A 22,249-nucleotide genomic window follows, 5' to 3' on the forward strand; every position below is an offset into this window, starting at 1 on the left:
TAGTAGAGAAGAGGCTGGTTTCGGTCTCGACGTTCTCGAGCAGTCTCGACACACTGAGGGGACTGCGCACTGCGCTGCTAGTTTTTGTTTCATAAACGGTTCTTGCTGTTGACGGCCGGTCCGTGCGCGTGGTGCCGGCTGTCACTCGCGGCAAATTTCGCTCAACGCTCGTTGTGCACCCCGTCCTTAAATCTACTGTGACGCCGCCGACTTCGCAGCGGCGATAGTTATGGCGGGCAACTTTTGGCAGAGCTCTCAGTATCAGCAGTGGTTGCTCGACCGGCAGGACCTGCTGCGCGAGCGACACGGTGACCTGCAGGTCCTCAGCGAGGAAGAATACCACAAGCTCATGATCTTCTTCGCCAACTTTATCCAGGCACTGGGGGAGCAGCTCAAGGTGAAGCAACAAGTGATCGCCACGGCGACCGTTTACTTCAAGCGCTTTTATGTGCGCAACTCCCTGCGTTGCGTCGACCCGCTGCTAATGGCGCCCACCTGCATCTTCCTCGCCTCCAAAGTGGAAGAGTTTGGCGTCATCTCCAACAGCCGCTTGGTGACCACCTGCCAGACGGTGGTGAAGAACAAGTTCTCGCACGTGTTCCCGCAGGACTTTCCTTACCGCATCAACCACGTGCTCGAGTGCGAGTTCTACCTGCTCGAGATGATGGACTGCTGCCTGGTGCTGTACCACCCGTACCGGCCGCTGGTGCAGTACGTGCACGACATCGGCCCCGAGGACAGCCTGCTGTCGATGGCCTGGAAGGTGGTCAACGACTCGCTGCGCACCGACGTCTGTCTGCTGCACCCGCCGCACCAGATCGCGCTCGCGTGCCTTCACGTGGCCTGCGTCATCCTGCAGCGCGACTGCAAGCACTGGTTCGCCGACCTGAACGTCGACATGGAGAAGATCCTGGAGATCACGAGACAGGTGCTGGGCCTCTACGACACGTGGAGAAACATGGACGAGAAGAAGGAGCTGCCGCCCATCCTGGCCAAGGTGCCCAAGCCCAAGACGCAACCGTCGAGACCTCCGTCCCAGGGGCCCAACGACCAGGCCGCGGCCCCGCAACCCAGCTAGCCCCTCTCGCCCGCGGCACCGGACTGCTTTCAGCGCGATGCTGCCGCTAAACAGTGAGGCGCGGACTGGGGTGTGCCATCGGCTGCTGCTATGGCTCCATTCTGGTAGCGTAGTCTACGAATATAGTTCCTCTACGCCGACTTGCCCAGCTGTGACATGACATCCACGAGGCTATCTGTGCTATGACTCCATTCACATCACCAATGAGACATGACTTTATGTGGCAGCAAGCCGAGTCAGTGTTTAATTCATTACACAACATTGACATTGTCATGAAACGATGCAATGTGCTAATCCATTTAGACGTACCTGCCCTCCATCTCGCTTGTTTGGCAGAACGCTTTGAAAGCAAGCACTGTGTATGGGCGCTCTTGCTTCTGCTTGCAATACCAAATAGAGGTCACTCTAACCAAAGTAATCGACTCTGCAGGCACGCAACACGCATCCATTTCTCGTCACGCAAGGTGCATATCCTGGCATATGAGTGGCAGATGGTTTCTCCTGCCGAGCATGAATATAGCATTTTGAATGACAGCAAATGCAGAAAAGCACATGTCTGCCGAGATTGTATGAAAGGTTGAAGAACCACAGGTGTTGCAAATTATACCGGAGCCTCTCTGCATGCCATTCCATATAACCTGTGGGCAGTGCCTTCCATGGAACCTGCTACCTAGTGACATCATGAAAATGTATAGAACACCTTGCAGCCCCCCTCCCCTTCATTTTCTCTATTTTTGTGATGCCGGTGCACAAACATTCAGTGCTTGAATGTTAATAAAGCAAATTGTTGATGAAGCTGCTTCGATCACTAATGCCGTTATGCTGAAACCTGCATCAGTGCAAGGCATACCCACATCATGGATTCAGCCAATTGTGTAAAAGTGAAGGTAGCATAAAAGGGCAGTGTAGAATGTGTTGTTGACAGTTCGCAACTTATTAAAGCTGTCACATGGTGCCTGTCATGACAGCTGCTATAACAACGCCAGGGTTCATTTCCACAAGTGTTTGTGTGATCAAAAGTAGCAGTTAGTGTGTTGTGGAAAGGCACATTTGCTGTAGTTTTGAGTTGCCGATTCCCTTGTAAACCCCCCACTCCAATGAACATGCCATGACCCCCTAAAAGTTTGTTGCAGCTTACAGTTCAGGAAACACTCACTTACACATACCTGACCATCATTAACACATTATGACAACAAATGAGTGATGATTCCTAGTATACCTAACTAATAAGCCATTAAGTTTTTCTCACTGAAACCACCATGTTCATTCAGAGGCCTGCCAAGACCGAACATCATGGTTTCCGTTTTATACATTGTTTTATACATAGCAAGGGATGCTACAAAGACTAAGTGAGACTTCACTCAATGTTTGCATTTACAAACAAAAAAAAGTAGTGTGTCGCATAATACGACGTGCTTACTATATAGAAGGTGTCGCAGATCTGAACCTGCTTACCACCAAATGAGTGGAGAGACCATGGGTACGTTCGATTCGCCTGCACCACTTGAACCAGTTCGCGAGGTGCTGCACCCTGCCATTCGTTTCAGCGGTGCAGCAATGGTGCCCACAGAACCACGACGTTCGTTTCAAAAGGTGCAGGAAAGGTGCAAGGCTGGTTCATGATTTTGCTGCACCAGCTCCACTGTTGATGCTGACTAGGTGCAGGCATACAGGTGCGAAGCAGACAACGCAGCACATGGGCACGAGCACCGTTAAAACCCCGCTTACGCATGTCTGATGTGTCTATGCAACTGTGGTGCGTATTTACGCCCCAGAAACCGATCATACCTGCAGTTCAGGACCTCTCAAACTTACGCACTCCGTGCACATTAGTCTGACATAGCATAACGCCTACAACGCGTCTGCACCTTTGCATTCGTTTCGAGTGTTTCGCTGGGCCTGCACCTCCGGAATCGAACTGCACAATTTCTGAACTTCTCGTGAACCGCCGTGAACTGGTTCACAGTGGTGCAGGCGAATCGAACAGACCCCACGTGGCTGCCAGTCAGAGGACCAGCAGCCACATTGCACAGGTTGCACTTGTAACTAAAACATTGTATGTGGCATGCTGGAAGCACAACGTTGCAGAAATGGGTGATTTGATGCAAGTTTACATCCACGTGTTGTAGTTGTAATATACGAAGTAGTTATTCTGTAGAAAGCATAGCAGATTTATACTGCAGGACATGCAGAGTGAGGCTTGTATGACCGCACTAGTTGGATATGGCTGCTAAGTATGAAACAGTATATTATTATCCATTTATTTTTGCATGGTCTGCAGCACATATAGGGAGAAAAATAAGAGCTGTGCAATGCTTATTGAACACTGTGCTAGGCAACAATGTTCTATTTGTCCATTGCAAGTCAGGAATGTCGTGTACTAATAGTACACGACAGTGTATTATCATACAACCATAAGCCAAAGTCTTAATCCACAGACGCAAAAAAAAAAATTGCCCCCCAGTTAGCCCCACTTCGAATTGTTGGACCAGTACAATGCACTGTTGCATCTGGGTCGCAAGCCCCAAGGGTAGCGTTGGCCTGGCGGCCTGGGGCACAACTGGAAGCATCCGAAGGTCCTGGCAAAGGATGAGTCGATTGCTAACAGAACTTGTTTATTATAGCATCGCAAAAGAGCGGCCGGTCAGGTCGACCGAAGTGGAGAGACGGGAGACCACGTTACTCGACGGAAGAAAACGGAGCCTCTCTCGGCGTCCGGGGGCGGCTGCTTTTATACTCTCGGAGTCGAGGGCAAGAAGGAACGGCTCGGGATGAGGCGCACGTGACGGCGGCGCCCAGACACGTTGAGACCAGAAGTGACGCATCCGCCGGGCTGGCGCCGGTCAGACCTCCTCGCTTCACAGTTGGGGAGCTCCTCTCCCCGGCTGCCGCGCTTTGACAAGCGTAGGCACCAACATGTACACACACACACGAAGACACGTGGCATTGAAACATGCCTGGATGCGCTTGGGAGGAAGCGTTGCGGCAGCGCTGAACGGGCCAAAATGTCCGCCGCTTTGAACGAAGCCCCGGCGTCCGTTGCATCCGCGCCGGCTATACCGCGCGTCGGAGGCGAAACGTAACAGCACTTACAACTCTATATAACACAGGTGTGCCATGAGAAATATATATATATACATATATATATATATATATATATATATTTGGTGCTGTGGTGTCTAGAAACTTTTTCTCCTTAGGGTACTAGCATTAACCATAACAGCATCGGTTTGATATGGGCTGGAGACACGCAAAGTGGTCAATAGTTCTTTTTTTTTTTTTAATCTCGTCCTTGGACTCATGTTTGAAATTTGCGATAGTGGTGCTCTGAGCTGGTGCATGGCACTCTGAATGAAGCAGTAGATTGTGTTCTGGGCGCTCAGTTTTGACCAGCCAAATGTAAACCACGCCGTGAATCGCTCTAAAGTGATCAGTCGAATGTACCATATGTTTTTTGCATTTTAGGCACAAGAGAATTCCCAGCACAAACTTTTTTTTTCCATTATGTTCCATTCCTGAAAGAAAGCAAACCACTGAAACTGCAAGTCGTCAAAGATCCATGGAAGTGCATGGCCAATGGTGCTGTCCCATCAGGAAACTGGCACGAAGACGGCAGCACCTTTCCAACACAAGTGTGGCTTAGAGCTACAAGATACTGTGGGCCAGTAGCTTCATTATGAGTGCCATTCTGTTTGCTAGTGTGGGGTTTGAGTTGATACAGTCAAACCACCACATAATGAAACCGGGTATAACAAATTATTGGTTACAAAGAACAAAAGGAATACGAGGAGCTGAGGCGCTTGAATTTTTGTTACTCGCAATCAGGTGAACAAAGCAATGAAAGGGGCTAATTGGTGCAGGTTCATGGTTACTTTGCACTGACAAAGAAAAGGGAGAGAACAAGAGCACAGACGGACGATTGCACTTCGTCCATCTGCGTCCTTGTTTTTGTGTTACTTTTGTTTTGCCCATGTAAATCTCTGTGCAAAGTAATCATGCATAATCATGTGACTGAAAAATGACAGATAATAAAGATAAAGAATACAGAGAGATAGTGTTTAATTGAAATGTACAAATAATAAGGTAAACAAAAATGGAAGTGGACGAAAAGCTAATTTGCCGCACCTAGCAGGGAGCCGAACCCAGATCTCCACATTACATGCGCAGTGCTCTACAAAGAATACAAAAAACTAAATTAAGAATTTGCAATCTGCTTGCTGATATTATGTATACTTACAATGAATGCCAAATATATAATGAAAGTGTGTTGAGTGCGACTTTGTCATGATGAATCCCAACTGTTACAAATGGCCAGAGTTTCCCACCAAAATTACTCAAGGAAACTGTGGCGCTCGAGCCTGTGCAAGTATAGTGGTTCCACCAGCTTGGGAATAATGAACATGGATTTGTCTAACCTACATGCTTGTGGCTTCGAACATTCTTCTGACATTACTTATTACACCTTGTTTATAAATTTCAAAGCATACCTTTTCTAAATGCAGCAAGACTGATTAGTAGTTTCTGCCCACATGCATAATTGTTGCAAACTGTCGAAACATGTCGTTTCAAATTATCTATCTGCAAAGTCACAAAACTGTTTCAAACCGTCATTGCCATTGTAGTGGAAATATTGCATCACTAACATTCCCCATGGCAATTTTTCTAGGCAGGTCTATGCCAACGACATAAATAACGTTGACAAAATCTAGAATATATTTATTTCCTTGAAATAAAAGAATGTAACAAATACTGTTTAAGGAAACGCGTCCCTCACAGAAAACACACCTTGACATTCACGACGGGGCCTATGAAGTTAGCACTGGTACAAAAACGTTGTTTATGGTCCCTAAGTATGAACGCCACATCTCATTATTTGCCCACTCATATTATACAGCAATTGTTACCAGTAATGCAATGGTTAGCAGTGGTGTTTAATTATAAGGAGTGATGAAACTGACGTGTTAAAACAGACTATGCCTATGAAAACTGTCTTTGCTGCCTACTTATAAACATATGACTAGCAGTTCGGTGCTGATGAAGGGATAGCAGTCCAGACTAGCTGAGCCAGCGCTGGCCTACGGCGAGTCTGCACAACTGAGCATGCTTTCACTGGCTCGCCAAGATGCAGCTTGCAACCATCAAGGCCGGGCCTCGGAACAGGAGAGAGCTGACAATGCAGGGTGTCGGCCAGCGCTGCCAGGGGCGGTCCCAGTCCAGCACCAGGGCTATGGCCCCGAGCCAGGCGCCAAAGAGGGCGCCACGGCTGCCCCACCGCTGAATCCAGTCTAATGGCACCTCGCAGAACCTGAGAGCATGAGGAGCACTGTGTTGCACTCACTCATGGAGAGTACAATATGAAGTGCAGAAACAAATTTTAGAGTAAAAGAAATTTGAATAAGACTTGAGTTATGGCTAGTTAGAATATCACACTTGTAAAGTAGCACTACAAAGTTGAAACATACACAGGGGCGAAAATGTCGTCTGTACTGTTTCCAGCTCTGTGTATGTTTCAACTATGCAGCGCTGCTTTACAAGTACAAGAAATCTGAATGCTGAAATTAGGCTTCGTGTTAACAAACAGGCAGGCATACACAAGTAAAACAAGGGAACAGCTCAAATGCTAACTATCAATTGAAAGATTGCACAGATTTGGAAAAGAAAGAAGACACAAAATCTATCTGTGAGAGTAGTCGCTAGTGTTGCTGTTCTTCTTGTGTTCTGTATTTCACAAGCCTGTGTTTTCAGGTTATAGGCCTGGATAATGTAAAGCTATGCCAATCTGTGTTTATCCTAAACCTACCATTAGTTATCTGTGACCGGCAAAAAATTTTTGGGTTTTGGTGATGTGAATAGTTTAATTTTTCATGTCTGAAGCTGCGTTGCACTTGGCACACATTCTGAATGGGCCGCATCAAAGGTGCTCGAATTAATTATTTGTGGTGCTCTTTCTAAAAACTTAGGCTTCGTACCATAATTATGGAGCCGTGCGTTACCTAAGAAAGCAATAAAAGTAAGACAAGATTTTCATGTCGGTACTCATTTAAAGGCGGACATTTAGTAACGGAACATATTGTAAGTATGTGTGTGTGCCACTTAACGCTAGCCTTAGAAAGTGACCAGAGCGTATTGAGTTTTGTTTATAAAGTGGTGTTCCAGAAGCTAATCTACCTAAGCCTTGAGTTTGTCTGGCTAGACGAAATCTGTAATAATAAACGAATCAAAGCTTTATCTGTCTTTTTCCACCCCAGAATCGTACAAGCAGTAAGGCTTTGCGGAGCCACTTGCCACGGCTGGCACCAGCAGTATGGTGCCTAATGCTCACTCTTTTTTACATAAGTTAGCAGGCTCATCTTTCCAGAATGAACTTGGAAGCGTCTTCCATTTGCAAATGACAAGCAACTGCCTTTAGCTGTCATAACATTTCAACGAGTTTTTACTATTTGCCCAATGCATGTGGTGTGGACTATGCATGTGGCATGGAAATATACGTAAATGACAAGTTTTAAAAGTGTAATTAAATTCTGTCTGCTGCCGTGTATGTTGGAATAGACTATGATTGCGCTGGTATAATGCTCAAGCATCATGCTGTTTATATTATATATGTAAGTTACCATGCAGTTACGTTTACATATAACTTAGCTTGTGTAATGTTACTTATTTGCTGCATCCTTTCTGTGCAGCGCCTGCTAGCAGTTGGCAATTTCTCATTCAATGTTCAATGTCACATTACTGCTGTAAAGTGCCTGGGTGGTAGGGCCGATGCCAGGCAATGCTTATTGCCTTTAGCCTTGCCTGCCCTGACCTTTACATGAAAAGTTTGTGGAATAATAAATGAATAAACTGCTCCTTTTTTTATTGTGTCATTACACTCCTCATTATAGTCTTTATTTGTTTTTGGGCGCACTAGCTTGTGACAAGCAAGTGAACTGTTGCCGTGAAAGGCCATTACCACAGTGTGCTTCACAATATGTCAGAACCACCTGTGCCTTACTTTTGGTCAACAATTGTCTTCTGGAGGGCCCCTATGCTCATGTGGCCTCCTGATAGTATAAGCGGCAGTATGGTCACCATAGTCATATGCACACCAAACCAGAGAGTTTGCTGGCTGTCCCTGCGATATAAAGCCAAAGGTGGGGGGGGGGGGGGGAGGAAAATACGACACATTCCAGTCAGCACAAATGCAAGCAATAAGAGAAACCTCACGTCTTTTTTTTTTTTTTTTTTTAAAAGAGCGAAGTAATCAGCGATTACATGTTCATGCTGCTCAAGGTTACAGTCGGTTTTCTTAAATATATATGTATGCGTTCTAACAAACAACTTTACCGTTTTTGGTATCGCAGATTTCTTGGCCTCAAGCATTAAAAAGGACACAGAAATCAGCTCCTCACAAGGCAGGTAACTACGTGACCTCAATGAACTGATGTGGAAAGAGGAAGCGTGCAGGGCAATTAAACCTGCGCCTGTAATTCCCGCCTGTTTTTATACCACGTACAACATACGCGAACTCGCTCTGTTAATCAAGACTACACAAAACAACACAAAAATCAGGTCGTGCTGAGATGTGTTTTCTCTAAACGTGCAAACGAACCAGTCTAGAACCAAGCGCCGGCATAACCGCTCTTCTAGAGGCCAGTGAACTTACTCAAACAACGGAGCGCCGAACAAAACGGCCAAGACATGGAAGAACACGATGCTGAACACGACGCTAGCTACAGCCGTCGCCACAGAGCCGGCGACCCTGGTCCGTTGGCCGTAGCTGCGCGAAGACGAACTGCCGAAAAGGCGAAGCCAGGCACAGCCCGTCACCTCGAGCACCAAAGCGAGGGCCACCAGCATCGGCACGGCCCTGTCGCCAGTGTATCGCACCTGTGCTTGCAGCAGTCCCAAGCCGAGAGTCGTGCCTACGGTCACCCATAGCCCGTAGCAGATGCCCTCCCGCGCCTGCTTTCGGAGCACGTCGCGACGAACAGGCATGGCTCTTGTGCTCGAAGACTATCTGTATTCTCGCAAACTAGAACATGAACGACGACGAGCCCTTCATGTGGATTAACGCGATCCGAGGTTCCCCTCACTGAAAAAAAAAAAACAAGAAACAGGTTGCCAAGCAATCGATGCGGAGTTCAGCGCTGAGTTGCTGCCATTACGTGGTCGCTCTACACCGGCGGCAAAGTTTAATTATCTCGGAGACGCAAACAACGATCCACAATCATTCATAAATAATTCACTAGCGCACTCTTGAAACATCACACGTGCTCAAAACAAAACAACCTCAGCGCCCGAATTACCCAAATTTCGATATCCGCGCCCCCTAACAAACTAAACTGGTTTCGGTTCAGCTACTCAAGAAACTTTGCAAAAAATGTATTTTTTTAAAAATTACAGCTATTCATTTCTGTTCAAAATGTTAAATTTAATTGTGCATATACTATTTTGCAACTACTGAGTGTGTTTGTGTAAACCGCTTGAGTATATTATAACGTTTACTGTACCACGGCCGGACTGGAGAAGCGCGCGGGCGTTGCTCCAGCATGCTCTCCAGACCGGCAGTGATTGTACAGCATAGAGTTTCCTACAATTTTTTTTTGTAGGAAGCTGTATGTTGTACAGTATCAACAGTAGATCAATGAATAGATTGTACCGTAGCCGACAGCTATGGGGCTCTTGCATTACCCAGGGGACGCTGCGAAAAAGGTGAACGGGGCGGTGGCTTGCGCCACCGCCCCGTTCCAAAGGGGACGCTCATAACATCTATCCACCCATCCATCCATCCATCCTAATGAATAAAGCCTTTATTTTAAGGAAGGGGACGGCTCTAGGCCGCTGATGGGGATGAGTTACTGTATATGCTACCACACCTGTGGTAGCATATACAGTAACTCTAGGTGCTAAAAAGCGCCCTATGTCCTAAAATGGGCCGTACCAAGCTCGGTCGTCTGCTTCGGAAAGCACGTTTACAATATGGACCCGCCACTTTCGGTTGTGTTGTATCACGGCCTGCAGCGAATATCGGGCGCCGAAGATTTTTTTCAGGGGTGGCACGCTGCGTAAAGGCAAGCAATTATGCAATGCCGAATACGTGTATGCCGTTCAAGAATTAAGCGGCGAAGCTTTAGCGCGGTGTCAATCGCAAGTGAAGCGAGTTGCGTACGAAGTGGAACTTCAGGTAAGGTTTGCACGCTGCTAGATTCAGGCGCACAAACGCGAGGAAATGCTTGCTATAAATGAATCCACAGCAGCGATAAGCAGACATCATGTGTACGGAACTGCTCGAGCACACGACGGTACGCGCCGCGACGGCAGCGGTCTTTCGACATGCCGCGAAACGCGGGTCTCCTGCAATCTTTGTTGACTGCATGCCGCTAAACAAGTAGTTATGCCTGCGTTGTAGTAGCGGCCATCTGTCCCTTTTAGTAACTGGTAATAACTGATCCAATGTATATGAGCTCGCACGTACGTGCGAATCGCGCTGCAGCGCGAGCTTGTGCGCTGCTCGCTTGATGCAGCTTTTAATGACAACGCTCGAACATCGATCGATCTGCTGTAATCAATACTATCTTGCTGCGCTGCCTCAACATGCTGGCTTGAGGTCAAGTATGAGCACATTTAACTCTCTAACCTGTGCTGCTCGTAGTGGGGTAGTGAATTGTCACCGAATCAGCCCTGCCATTCGTGGTCATTTGCACACACCTGGGCACTTCACCACTTCGCACCGGTCGAATTGTTAATTGTCGCTGTGGCCGGGTTTCGCATCGTGAATCACCAGCCATGCCTGCTGCTATGTCTGTCTGCCGTCGGGACTGTGGGTGCAAAAGACCGAATTTTATAACGCAGGTCTGTAATCAAGCAAGCTTCAAGACAGCTGAAGCAGTCAGCATGGCGCGAAGTTTCGCTTACCCAGCGCGACGAACTGCAGTTATCCAGCGCGCCCGACGCTCCGCTTCGTGAGGCCTTGAAGGGAAACGATAGAATCGGATGTTGGGAGTCAGGCCTTCTTGTTCATGGCAGCCCACGACGCAGCAGTATCGACGGTGACGCTTTTTCGATGCTGAGCTAGGTACCTCCGGATCGGCGTCGCCGATTCCTTCTGCTTCCAGCATTACGACCCACGGCACACGGAGAGTCCGTTTCCGTTAAACTATAGGCTGCGGCCAGCTCGCAGCGTGGTCGACGTGGTCTGTGAGAAGTGACGAGCCTTTTCGCACTCGCAACAGGGCAGAAAAAAGTGCGAATCGACGCAAAACTCTGCCTAGAATCGTGCTTCGCCACAGCCAGGGCTCAATACGACCCAAGCTGGTACGACCCAGATGTCGTTTCCCGCGCCGCCACCAGGCGCCGCTACTATACCTCAAACTCCAGCGCACGGAGGAAGGAAACTAAGGAGAGGCCCTGACGTCACTCTTTGTGAAGCAAAAGTGAAGCCGGAATTTGGCGTTGCTCATGGCGATGCTCCGCCTTTTGGGCCACCCTCCTCGCTTGTTTACATCTTTCGCGAAACCACGCCGCGCTGCGCGTGGTGTCGCGCGCTCGCGAAACATCTGGCAGAGCACGGTGCAGGTAACACAGCGCAACAAGACACGGTGACTAACGCAAACCCGCCCACTCAGCGCCTTTGCCACGGCCCGAAACCTACCAGAGCAACACGTGTGAGCGCTCAAAACCATAACAACGCCGCCATTGTGGCCCAAAAGGCGTGACCATACAACAGAAAAAATAAAAAAGCAGCAAAAAAATGAGAACCTACTACGTCATTTCCGCCACACTTTTCTCCTAGCGCGCGGAGGGGGTAGGGCCTCTGCTTAGTTTCCTTCCTCCGTGCTCCAGCGCAAGACGCCCATAGGAGGTGAACGCGAGACCCACTGGCGAGACCTGACGAGACGTTCATTTCAGTATTTGCCCGGCGTTTGCACGCAGGCGCAAGGAAAGAACGACGCATGACGACGCCCTCGCCGCTTACAAATATGGCCGCGCTATCAAATGTCGTACAGGCCGCAAAACTACTATCATTTGCAAGAGAAGCGGCGCATTCCCAAAAACGATTTTTCTGGCAGTGGCTGAATGCTGTATTCAACAGGTGAGCTTGGCGACTTGTGCTCATATCGACACTTGAACCGTGGCGGTACGAGACTTTTACAATAATGCCGCTCCCGTCCCGTAGATATGACCGAGACCGTATCAAGGAGATCGGGCCGGATAGAGCGGCAGCAGAGTGGCTCATACGATGCGGAGCTGCTGTCAGGTGGAGCGGAGCTATTAAGTTTCACTCCGACTACAACACACTGCCGTCCACGAGCTCAAACGCTTACAAGATAGAAGAAATTGATGCGACTGACTCGTCAATTATGGAGATAGGCTTTCCTTACTTGAGTATGTGTTGTGGGTTTCGATCTTGAGCGAGTATTCATGTAGGGAGCACATCTCTTGTCCTTTTTTACAGAAGAGCTGACTCTTCTGAAATCAATCAACTTGACGCGCTGCAACTTTCTCGGGGATAAGGCATTGCAGATGTTGCAACTTCGCAAGGATAGTCTAGAAAAAGTGAACGTTATCAGCTGCGGAAACGTGACAGACGCTGGAGTCAAGTCGCTGGCAGAGCTCACGTAAGTTTTCAGTGTTGCCGTCATTTGGTTGCATGATGCATTCGAACCCAAGTCCTTTTCTTTTTTTTCGAACAACAACAAAAAAGTTTGCCTCTACTCCACTTATTTAGTGGATAGCTGTCGACACAGCAATTACCCTATGAAGCTGCAGTCCCTCGAGTGCTCAACAAATAATTAATCATGTTACCTTTTAATGCGGCCTGTTCAAAACACGCGCGAAGTGCAACATGGTTTCGAATGCAGAGAAGACTGAAGACATGATGTGGCGGTTTCACAATACCAGACACCACTGACACGTACACAAACAGTGCTGCCAGAAACTGAGTCCATTCAGAAGTAAAGTCCCCTGGATGAGTGAAACCTTAGACCATACAACGGTTAATTTCATTTTACTCTTGCCCTCCGTTGCAAGGTTCGAAGCCAGCGCTTCTCGATGGCTACGTGTGTGAAAAGCCGTTGTCTGATCTCCAACCAAGCCCGAATCTCCGCTCTCCCTCTCACAACCAACACACCACTCTAAACTCTCAGTTGCCACAAAGAGCGGCATACCGGCTAATCGCATACCGGCTCAAGCTCGCACGTGTGGCAGTGCCATTCCCTTTTTTTTTTGTATGCACATGCATGCGGGTTGACCATATCCGGCAAGAAGCCAGCTGCAGGAATGTGATCGGGAAACCACAGAACTGCATTACCAAGGTTTTCCCCAACAGCACGCAAGTGCCAAACAATGGCACTGAAACCATGGTTCGCATCCTGCATCGAAGGCCTACAAAAAGAAATAAAAAAAATCTACTGTAGCAGTAGAGAAAGCCACCTGAACCAGTTTACGAGGTGCTGCGCCCTGCCGTTCGTTTCAGTTGTGCAGCAATGGTGCCCGCTGAACCACGACATTCATTTCAAAAGGCACAGGAAAGGTGCAGGGCTGGTTCATGATTCTGCTCCACCGACGGTACTGACTTGGTGCAGGCATATAGGTGCTAAGCAGCGGCGCAGCACACGGGTGCGAGCACCGATAAAACCTCGCTTACGCATGTATCGTGTCTACGCAAGTGTGGTGTGTATTTATGCCCCAGAAGCCAATCATAACTGCAGTTTAGGACCTCTAGATCTTGCGCACTCCGTGCACATTAGTCCCACATAAAATAATGTCTGGACCGCGTATCTTTACATTCGTTTCAAGTGTCTCGCTGGGCCTGCATCTCGGAAATTGATCCGCACAATTTCTGAACTCGTGGTAAACCGCCAAGAACTGGTTCACAGTAGTGCAGGCGCATCGAACATACCCCGCATCTGCACTGCCCTGCGGTTGTGCAAGTGACCATACACTTCATCATCTATTCCTTAAACCCGTCTTCTCACACGCTTCCCATTCAGTTTGCAATATCTTCCTTTTGTTCCGAGCTAGGGCATGTTCTCAATTACCCTTGTATGGCCAGTGGCATACCAACATATCTATATATATGTTGGTATGCCACTGGCCGTACAAGGGTCATATAGACACACACACACATGTATTTACACGCTTCTTTCATGCTTGAAAAAACACTTTTATGTAGCACATATTGAGCAACAGAAAGCTATATCAGGAGTTTTTCATGGTGCTCTACAATTTTCTCGTTGACACTTTTGATTCAATTATAATATTTGAGAAGCTGTTTAATTCATTAAGACTAATTATGTAACAAGACAGAACGGTATCTCCAGGCAACAACAAACTACACTACCTTGGTTCTGTGCAGCTACTTGGCATTTGCATATATTTAATGTTTGGCTGAAGTTACGTGGGACACCTTATATAAGAGTATGAATCAGAAAGTCCTTGCCCCAATTTCTTTTAGCCAAATTATAGCTGTAAATGCGAAGTCAACATATTCATTGGACCGGCCCAGCCTTATCTGCCGGTAGCTCCGCGGCACCGCGCTGCTGTCAGTTGTTGAAATTGGCAATTGTGCTTCATATGTCCACGGTGAATGAGCAATGAAGCGTGATTCGTTTTCCACAGAGCAAGGTATGAACACTCATTGAAATCCACAGGGTAATGCAGCCCACGTATGGGGAGAGGTGTTTCGGTCTGCTAAAGAAGTTCCTGGCACAACAATTCACGTGCAACGGTGAAACCAAGACATCAGTGTGACAGCAGTTCCCCACAGTCAGCCGGACGAATTCTACCACAGGGGCATCTCAATTTAAGTGCTGCAATGGGACATATGTCTGAACCAGTGTGAGCACTGTGTGGAAAAGTAGTGTAAGGTACGTAGATGGTACATATATTTGTAATTGTACCTCATACTGGATAGTAAATAAAAAATGGGGCAAGGACTTTCTGAGTTGCCCTCGTATATATATATATATATATATATATATATCCTTTTATAACTGCATAATCTTGATTTTCTATATTATTTCAGGGAATATATTCAAATTTTTTTATCCATCATGGTTCACCATGTGTGATTGATAATCACTGATATGACTGGTAATTACAAAATTAACTGGCAGACACATTTCCAGGCTCTTACTTTATGCAGTGGTAATTCACTATATAATTACCACTGCATGATAAGAGAGCCTGAAAATGTGCCTGTCAGTTAATTTTGTAAAGAGGGAAGACCGCACTGGCAACCAACTCGCTTAACTGTCATATATATATATATATGTGTGTGTGTGTGTATGACTAGGGAGGGTGCGGGGTCCGGATAAATTATTGTAATCAGCCGCGATCAACGATGGCGTTCCTTACGGCATGAAGTTGTTGGTTTATCAAATGCCGGAACTATTAAATATATAAATATAATAATCTGTCTGCACCCCCCCTCGTCATTAGGTTAAATACTGCAAGCTAATGTTGCGTTTCCAAATATTATGAGGCGGTCGCAAAAAGCTGTGAAAGCGCAACGGGAAATTTGTGGCGGGAACAGCCCAGTCCCAATCTCCACAATGCCAGCGCGTATGACGTGCGCCATACCAAGCGCTGGCCATACGGTGCGCCGGTTGTCGTCAGCTACAGCTCTTCGCGGCGAGGCACGAAAGAGAATCCTCGCTGCCCGTTCAGAGGACACGCAATAAATGCGAGCATTACGTTACGCGGCTAATGCATTCACAAAGAGAACTTGGTCTCAGCTGTTTCGCTAGATTTCCGGGCGCGCAGCCGAAAGCACCCGCTTTTAAAAGAGGGGGCGCAACTGGCGTACTTTTCCCCGTATACTGGAAACGGCAGAAGGAAGCGTTTTATAACTCATGAGGCAGTGCCCTACTCTTTGAAGCTAGGTCAGGATGTCTTAGAACGCGGAGCTATAAAAATAAATTTAACGAAGAAGACACATGTACTGTGTGTGGTAAATCTGTAGAAACAATAGAACACATACTGAAATGTGATAGTATCCATCCCGATGTCGATGCGGGCACAATCGCGCTTCCTGAAGCCCTAGGGTTCAGAGATAACAATAGTCATGTAAATAAATTTGCGGTGGAAATTAGCAAAAGGCCATTGGAGGATTGGTGGCTCAAAAGCAGAGAGGTGACATAAGGCTAAAAGTGTAGAACAACGTATTTAAAGAAAATGGCGAATTTTAATAACAAACAACACAGTTAAACAAAAATAAAAAGGTGAGCATGGTGGCAACTGCCATCACCCCGTTTCAAAGGGGACCCTCCTACCTACCACCCATACCTCCGCTTTCGGTGAAGTCATTTGACGGCTTTTTGAGCTACTGAATAACTTTGGTGACGGGATTGGGGGCTCCATTTCACGTCAGAAGCCGTGCTGCTGCATTTATCAACGGGTTTGATGACAAGTGTGATCTAATTATTTGCTACAATCGCCGTAATTACGGAGTGGTCAGTGTGCTTCTTTAGATGACTTTTTTCATAGCTAAATTGTTCATTCAAACGGTGCAAGGGAAGCGTACCCCCCAAAAAGGACAGAGTAGTTCATACAAGGCACTTGTGTATCTCCCGTACAAGTCTCCCACTCGCCGTTCGAAAGAATGCATGTACGACATACTCGTTAACGCGATTGATTCGGAAATACGAAGTCTGTGCTTTTTTTTTCCTTACAGGAAGTTGCGTTATCTAGAGCTCTTCGACCTACCTGGAGTTCGGGACCGTGAAGCGGTTCTCGAACACTTCAACCAGCTGCTTCCGACCTGCAAGGTTGACTTCCCCGACGTGAACGAAACCACAAAACCAAAAAAGTGATCACGTGGATGCACCATGCAGTTCATCCCGTTTCCGAAACGATTCTACTGTAGATACTTGTAATGAGTTTATTCACATATTTACAACGGCAAATAAATGTCACTCAAGTCATTGCAAGATCCATTGTCCGCTATAGAGTTACTGGTCGGACAACTTCGCAAAGGCGGCCTCGGCTTCTTTCAGGATGTCGTTGAAGTTCATGTCATCGGTGGCAGAAGACGTGGGCTGTTCTGTGGTGTTCTGAGCATTGTCATTAGTGCTTGTGGTAGGGATACCGAACATGTCCAAGATCATGTTCCCTTTCCTGTCCAAATTAGCGGGCTCCTGTGCCGTATACTTAGCATATCCAGCTTCGCTAGTGACTTCGACGTCCGGGCTGTCTGTGACAGTTGTCACGTCGTCAGCACGCGTACCGAGCGCCAATGAGACTGCGTCTGTCGCCGTGACGTCACTTGTCAGCTCGCTCAGAGTGGGCGTCACCTCCCTGGTCTCGGTTGTGGTCTCGCCGTTTTCGGTGACGGCAACGGCTCGGGTGACCACACCTGTGACGTACTGTTCCACAGGGTCTGTTCCGTAGGTCACCGTGCTCGTCGGTACCCTCGGGGCGAGGTCGCTGGTGGTGTCAGCCTTGACGTTCGACGTTCCCTGTGTGACGTTGTCGGGCTGCGAAGCTCCAAGGCCAGCGGCCGGTCGCTGGAACTCTTCAGAGGCTATCCCGATGCAAGGCAATGCCAAGTGCGCAATGCGGGTCCTGATGTTGCGGCAGGGCACAATCGCAATGGCGGGCATCGGCAGCATGTGTGGCAGCGGCAGCATGTGTGGACCGGAGGAGCTCGCTTGGTAGCTGAAGGAGCTGTGGAACGCAGGACTCGCCCACGGCCGCTTCAGCCTGGGTGAATTAAAAGGGGGCAGCTTGAGCAAGAAGGCGAGCCCCGGATTATGACGAAACTTGAAGTTATAAAGCATTTGGCGCTCGACGTCATCGCGCAGCCGGTCCTTGATCGCGGCCACGTGACGCAGCAGGCTGGAGCCCAGCGAGAGGCTCGCTCGCACGGCTGGCAGGAACTTGGAGCTGTGGGCCTCCGCGGCGACCAGTACGGCAGCGAGCGCCAGCAAAAGAGCGCCGATCCTCATAGTGGTGGATTCGGGGAACTGCTGGAGAATGGGCAGATAGGGAGAACGTGGTCAGGGGGAATATTCGTAGGTTCGCTATACTACAAAAGCTGGTCTTCTGCGATAAAATCTTAGGCAGTGAACTGATGCATGTCACGCAGGCGTAACTTAATCCGTACCCCGCGCGAGATATATCTCGAGGTAACCCGCATCGAAGAACCTATCGCCGCGGTAACGCGCGCGCCGAGAAAATTTGAAGCTGTGCGGGTGCGCGCAGCAGCGGTAGAGGGCACCAGTGGAGGCCCGTTGTTTGACCAACACCTGCGATGCGGTGACGTAAAAGGATAAGCAAACACAGCGCTTGGCAAGAAGCATACAATGCGAAGGAAGGTAGTGCATCTGCTGCTACACCGTAGCTGCCGCCGGTACAATATTATTTGTGAAGAGATGCGAACTTTCATGCTTTGCGAAGTAGTGGTAGAAGGGATATAATGATAAAGGCAGAATACTACTTGTTGAATAAGTGCAAAAGCGTTTTTTAGACGTTCTGAACTTGAGCCATTAACCTTGTCACTGCTGCATACACAACTGAGTGGTTCCATAATGCGACTGATAGACAAGGGTTAACATAAGATAACGTGTACGCAATGCGCGGTGCATAAACGATCTTGCATGCTAAGACACGCGAATGCGTCCCTGCAAGACATGCAACCTACAGTGCGCAAGCGCAGCAGCCGCGCGTGCACGTGGACAACGTCATTACCCAGGAGATGAAAACCTTGTGTTCTCGATGCCACGTTGTGCACGAGAATAGGTTGTCGGTATCTACAATTTAACGGAGGTGGGTGAGAAAGCTAGGGGAAACGCAAACACAGCGCTGTTTAATGTCAGCGATGTGCGTGTCTACGCTGTTTATCCAGTGTCCTTGCGTTGTACTCGGGTGTTAAAATACGTGCGATAACAGACTTTTAGCGTGTCCGGTATTCGGGCAAGCGCGGGCGGTTTTCCGGTTTAGCGGGGGCGTCAACGTGAGCGGCCAGATTGGTGGCGCAAAGCTCAACCACACAAACACAGAGCTAATGACTATATTCTGCTTAGCTGCTGGCGTAAATTTTCGACAGTGGCGTAATCGTGTTCACAATTACGCCGCTGCCAAAAATTTGCGAAGTGGCGAAGCAGGATATGGTGAGTTACTGCAGTTTTAGCCATGCGTTTGTCTGGTTGAGCTCTACAACACCAGGCGGCTTCACCGCTCACGTTTACGCCCCGACCATCCGGTAATCCGCCCAAACCGCTCCCGTTTACCGGAATGGCGTACAAGCTAAAGGTCTCTAACGATAAGCCTAACGTGATCGCCACGTGGTTATGTTATGGGATTTGTAAGCGACGATTTGAGTTAAAAGCGCAGGGAAAAGTCTCCTGGCAATTTGTAGTACAGGGCAGCAGGATGCATACGAGAGACCTCAACGGAAGCGGTTTTAAAAACCAGTAATGCCATGTTCCTTTGAATAAAGAAACGCATCTATGGAAATGGCATTTGCACAAAAGGAAGCCTCTTAGGGAAGACAACTTCGACGAGCAGCGACGAGTAATCTTTTAGCCCTCCTGCACACCTTTTCGCCACAACCTGCTGATGACGCTGACGCAGTACCAGACAAGATCGCGTTGAGTAGCCGAGCCAGTTTCAAGAAACGTGGGAGCAAGGTCCAGATGACACGTTTACGTTTTTGTCTCTATGAATTCAACCTAGCTTATTCGGTTCATTAAATGTACGCACAGGATACTGAAATCAATGCACGAAAGTACGCCGTTTCGTCAAAACTACCAAGGCGACGGCACATTCCACGTGGCTTGAACACTGAACGCATTTTACACAAATTTGAACATGTTTGGGTTCTCTGTACAATCCAGTCTAACCTTTTGCTCAAGTTTCAAGGCAATACACAGGCACAGTTCGAAAAGTTTAACCACGAGGTCTTCAAACTTACCCGCACAGCAGCACTTGCGATGAACTTGTGGCCACTACGACAGACACGAGCCAAGTGTCCCCGCTTCCGTCTGTCGAGCGGTAGGGCCTACACGTCACGTGGGGCCCACTGGGAAGTGGAGAGGGGGAGCGAGAGGGCCAGGGGCAGAAAGCCAATGGCGGTCCACGGAGGGGCACCCTCTCTTGGAGCAAACAGGTTGGGCGTGGGGGCGAGGGAGTCGAGTTGGGGAACGCGGGTTTTATCTTTCTACAAAGGAGGCTAATACGGGGAAAACCTGCCTGGGGTGCACGCGATAATCCGAGCGTGGAGAGAGAGAGATTCTTGTTTGGGAAGTAGGAACATGGGGTAAAGTGCAGCGCAGTAACTGTCTCTCAGATGAGGACACCTCAACCGCGCTGCACAGGGGGGGGAGGGATAGAAAGAGTGGTGAAAGAAAGAGGGAAGGAGCAGCAGCGGTCGAAACGCTCTGAGCGTGGGGAGGGGGCCGATCAGCTAGGGCGATGTCCTCGGCGAACTCCAGAATCGCTCGGAAGAGGCGCTTCTGGCTTGAGATGCAGCCCGAGGACGTCGTTTTCAGCCTGAACAAAACATGAAAAAAAAGAAGACGCTGATTTGTGCGCCTGGTTACTGCGCCAGCTGGTCGAAAACTTCTTTTCCCTCTCAATTCCCGTAGGCGTTGCTTATCTTATTTTTGTTTATATATATATATATATTGCAGTCTAAAAAAATTCTATTTGTTGTGCTGTTGCTACTGTGTGTTTGGCGATGTGTTTGCGACACGGTGACGGCATCGTCGTGAACAGCAGACCGACCTCGGCAAAACCTGACGTCAGTCAAACGCTTGCGCTTCCGCCATGCAACGTAGCCGCTCTCGTTGACCTTTGCCGGTGTCAAGCTTGACACGTGGCATCAGCGTGACTTTTGGCACTGCGTTCAGATATTTTATTGGAATTAATGAAAATAGTTTGTGGAGGTATTTGGAAGAGTCCATGGACTATCTCGATCGACGGCAGACGGCCGAGCACAGATACACGGACATGGCAATTAGCTGCGGTGACGCATTCCAATCGATAATGATCACAATTTCTCGATTACAGAGCCTTGGTGCACTTAAAGAACGCTAGATGCTCCTAATTAATTTGAAGCCCCGGAACCCTTAGTCCGCCACTCACCGTGGTAAGCTTATCGGCTATATGACGTAGCGCTGCTAAGCAAAGGGCGAAGGATCAAATACAGGCCCAAGTCCCGCTAAAAGCCTTGGAATTTAATTTAAATTTTACTACAGCGCCTCTTGCATATTACAGCCAGCATCGCCGCGTGTTTATCATTCAGCAACGTGACCTGATCGGCACATATCTTTGTGAGACCCATGTTGCGGATGTGCGGCCGCCGTCACTAGGTCGTGCGATGTCAGAATGTTTTTTTTTTTACTTCGCCTAGTCGATGACTCACGTATGTCACGGTGCACAGGCTTACAAGCAAGACAGGCAATGCAATCCAGCACTGCGTTGGCCTACCGTTTTCCTATCGGCTTGGTGATATAAAAAACACAACTGCGAGTAGCGTGTTCAAGCAACAGGTGATTAGTGACAAAACTATACAGATCCAACGCAGTGTGGGAATCTATGTAAGCGAAGCTTTCTGTGTTGTTTGCTTTGATGGGCGATAATTAGCGGCGATATTGACGGCGAATGTTTAATTTCTTGAACGTTCAGTCCAACACGAGAGTGGTGACTTGATGTTAAACGTTACCTTGTGTGCACCACTGCTGTTTTTCTGCTAGTACACAGAACACACGGGGAGAGGCGTTTGCTTGAGGCATTGTTGTGCGCCATATTTAGTAACCTCTGAGAGGGTTAAAAATTAAATTATGAGGCTACGTCCGTCCACGTCCTGTCCTTCCTTAATATCGTGTTTGTAAAACTGAGCGCAATATAACCATAAATTATGAGGTTTTACCTGCCAAAACCACTTTCTGATTATGAGGCACGCCGTAGAGGAGGACTCCGGAAATTTTGACCACCTGGGGTTCTTTAACGTGAACCTAAATCTAAGTACACGGGTGATACCATGGTGTTCTCTCCTAAATCTAAAAGCCCATGAGCGTTTTTTTTTTTATTTCCCCTCCGTCGAAATGCGGCTGCCGCGGTCGGGCTCACATCCATGACCTCGAGCAATGGCATAGCCGCAAAGCTACCACGAGGGCACAGAAGTTTTGATTTGACATGCGACCGCTTCCTTAGTGTCACCTAGACCCTGCGATTCGCTTTAATTAA

At 48.2% G+C, this 22,249-nt stretch overlaps 4 protein-coding genes across 5 annotated transcripts; 2 read left to right on the plus strand and 2 right to left on the minus strand.

The window, feature by feature from the left end:
* The first annotated feature begins 39 nt into the window (after positions 1-39).
* Positions 40-1,873, plus strand: CycC (cyclin C). Its single transcript, XM_050180416.3, has one exon. It carries the CDS (start codon positions 230-232, stop codon positions 1,076-1,078), a length of 849 nt encoding a protein of 282 aa, XP_050036373.1. The 5' UTR covers positions 40-229; the 3' UTR covers positions 1,079-1,873.
* A 3,240-nt stretch (positions 1,874-5,113) lies between these two features.
* On the minus strand, positions 5,114-9,392 carry PIG-F (phosphatidylinositol glycan anchor biosynthesis class F). Its single transcript, XM_050180422.2, has 3 exons — positions 8,721-9,392; positions 8,070-8,189; positions 5,114-6,383 (listed from the first exon to the last, which is right to left on the minus strand). The coding sequence occupies exons 1-3, from the start codon at positions 9,050-9,052 to the stop codon at positions 6,185-6,187; spliced, it is 651 nt and encodes a 216-aa protein (XP_050036379.1). The 5' UTR covers positions 9,053-9,392; the 3' UTR covers positions 5,114-6,184.
* A 2,577-nt stretch (positions 9,393-11,969) lies between these two features.
* Positions 11,970-16,989, plus strand: LOC126533147 (ATP synthase subunit s, mitochondrial). Its single transcript, XM_050180421.3, has 4 exons — positions 11,970-12,149; positions 12,234-12,442; positions 12,513-12,675; positions 16,734-16,989. Exons 1-4 carry the CDS (start codon positions 12,010-12,012, stop codon positions 16,870-16,872), a joined length of 651 nt encoding a protein of 216 aa, XP_050036378.1. The 5' UTR covers positions 11,970-12,009; the 3' UTR covers positions 16,873-16,989.
* On the minus strand, positions 16,927-20,147 carry LOC129385305 (uncharacterized). Of its 2 annotated transcripts, none has more exons than XM_055071869.2 (2): positions 19,974-20,147; positions 16,927-18,024 (listed from the first exon to the last, which is right to left on the minus strand). In XM_055071869.2, exon 2 carries the CDS (start codon positions 18,004-18,006, stop codon positions 17,011-17,013), a length of 996 nt encoding a protein of 331 aa, XP_054927844.1. In that variant the 5' UTR covers positions 18,007-18,024; positions 19,974-20,147; the 3' UTR covers positions 16,927-17,010. The 2 variants fall into 2 exon arrangements, with proteins under 2 accessions (XP_054927844.1, XP_054927842.1); XM_055071867.2 differs by having other exon boundaries at positions 16,927-18,027.
* Positions 20,148-22,249: the final 2,102 nt, after the last annotated feature.

The sequence above is a fragment of the Dermacentor andersoni genome, chromosome 7, assembly GCF_023375885.2.
Source record: "Dermacentor andersoni chromosome 7, qqDerAnde1_hic_scaffold, whole genome shotgun sequence".
Lineage (NCBI taxonomy): Eukaryota > Metazoa > Arthropoda > Arachnida > Ixodida > Ixodidae > Dermacentor > Dermacentor andersoni.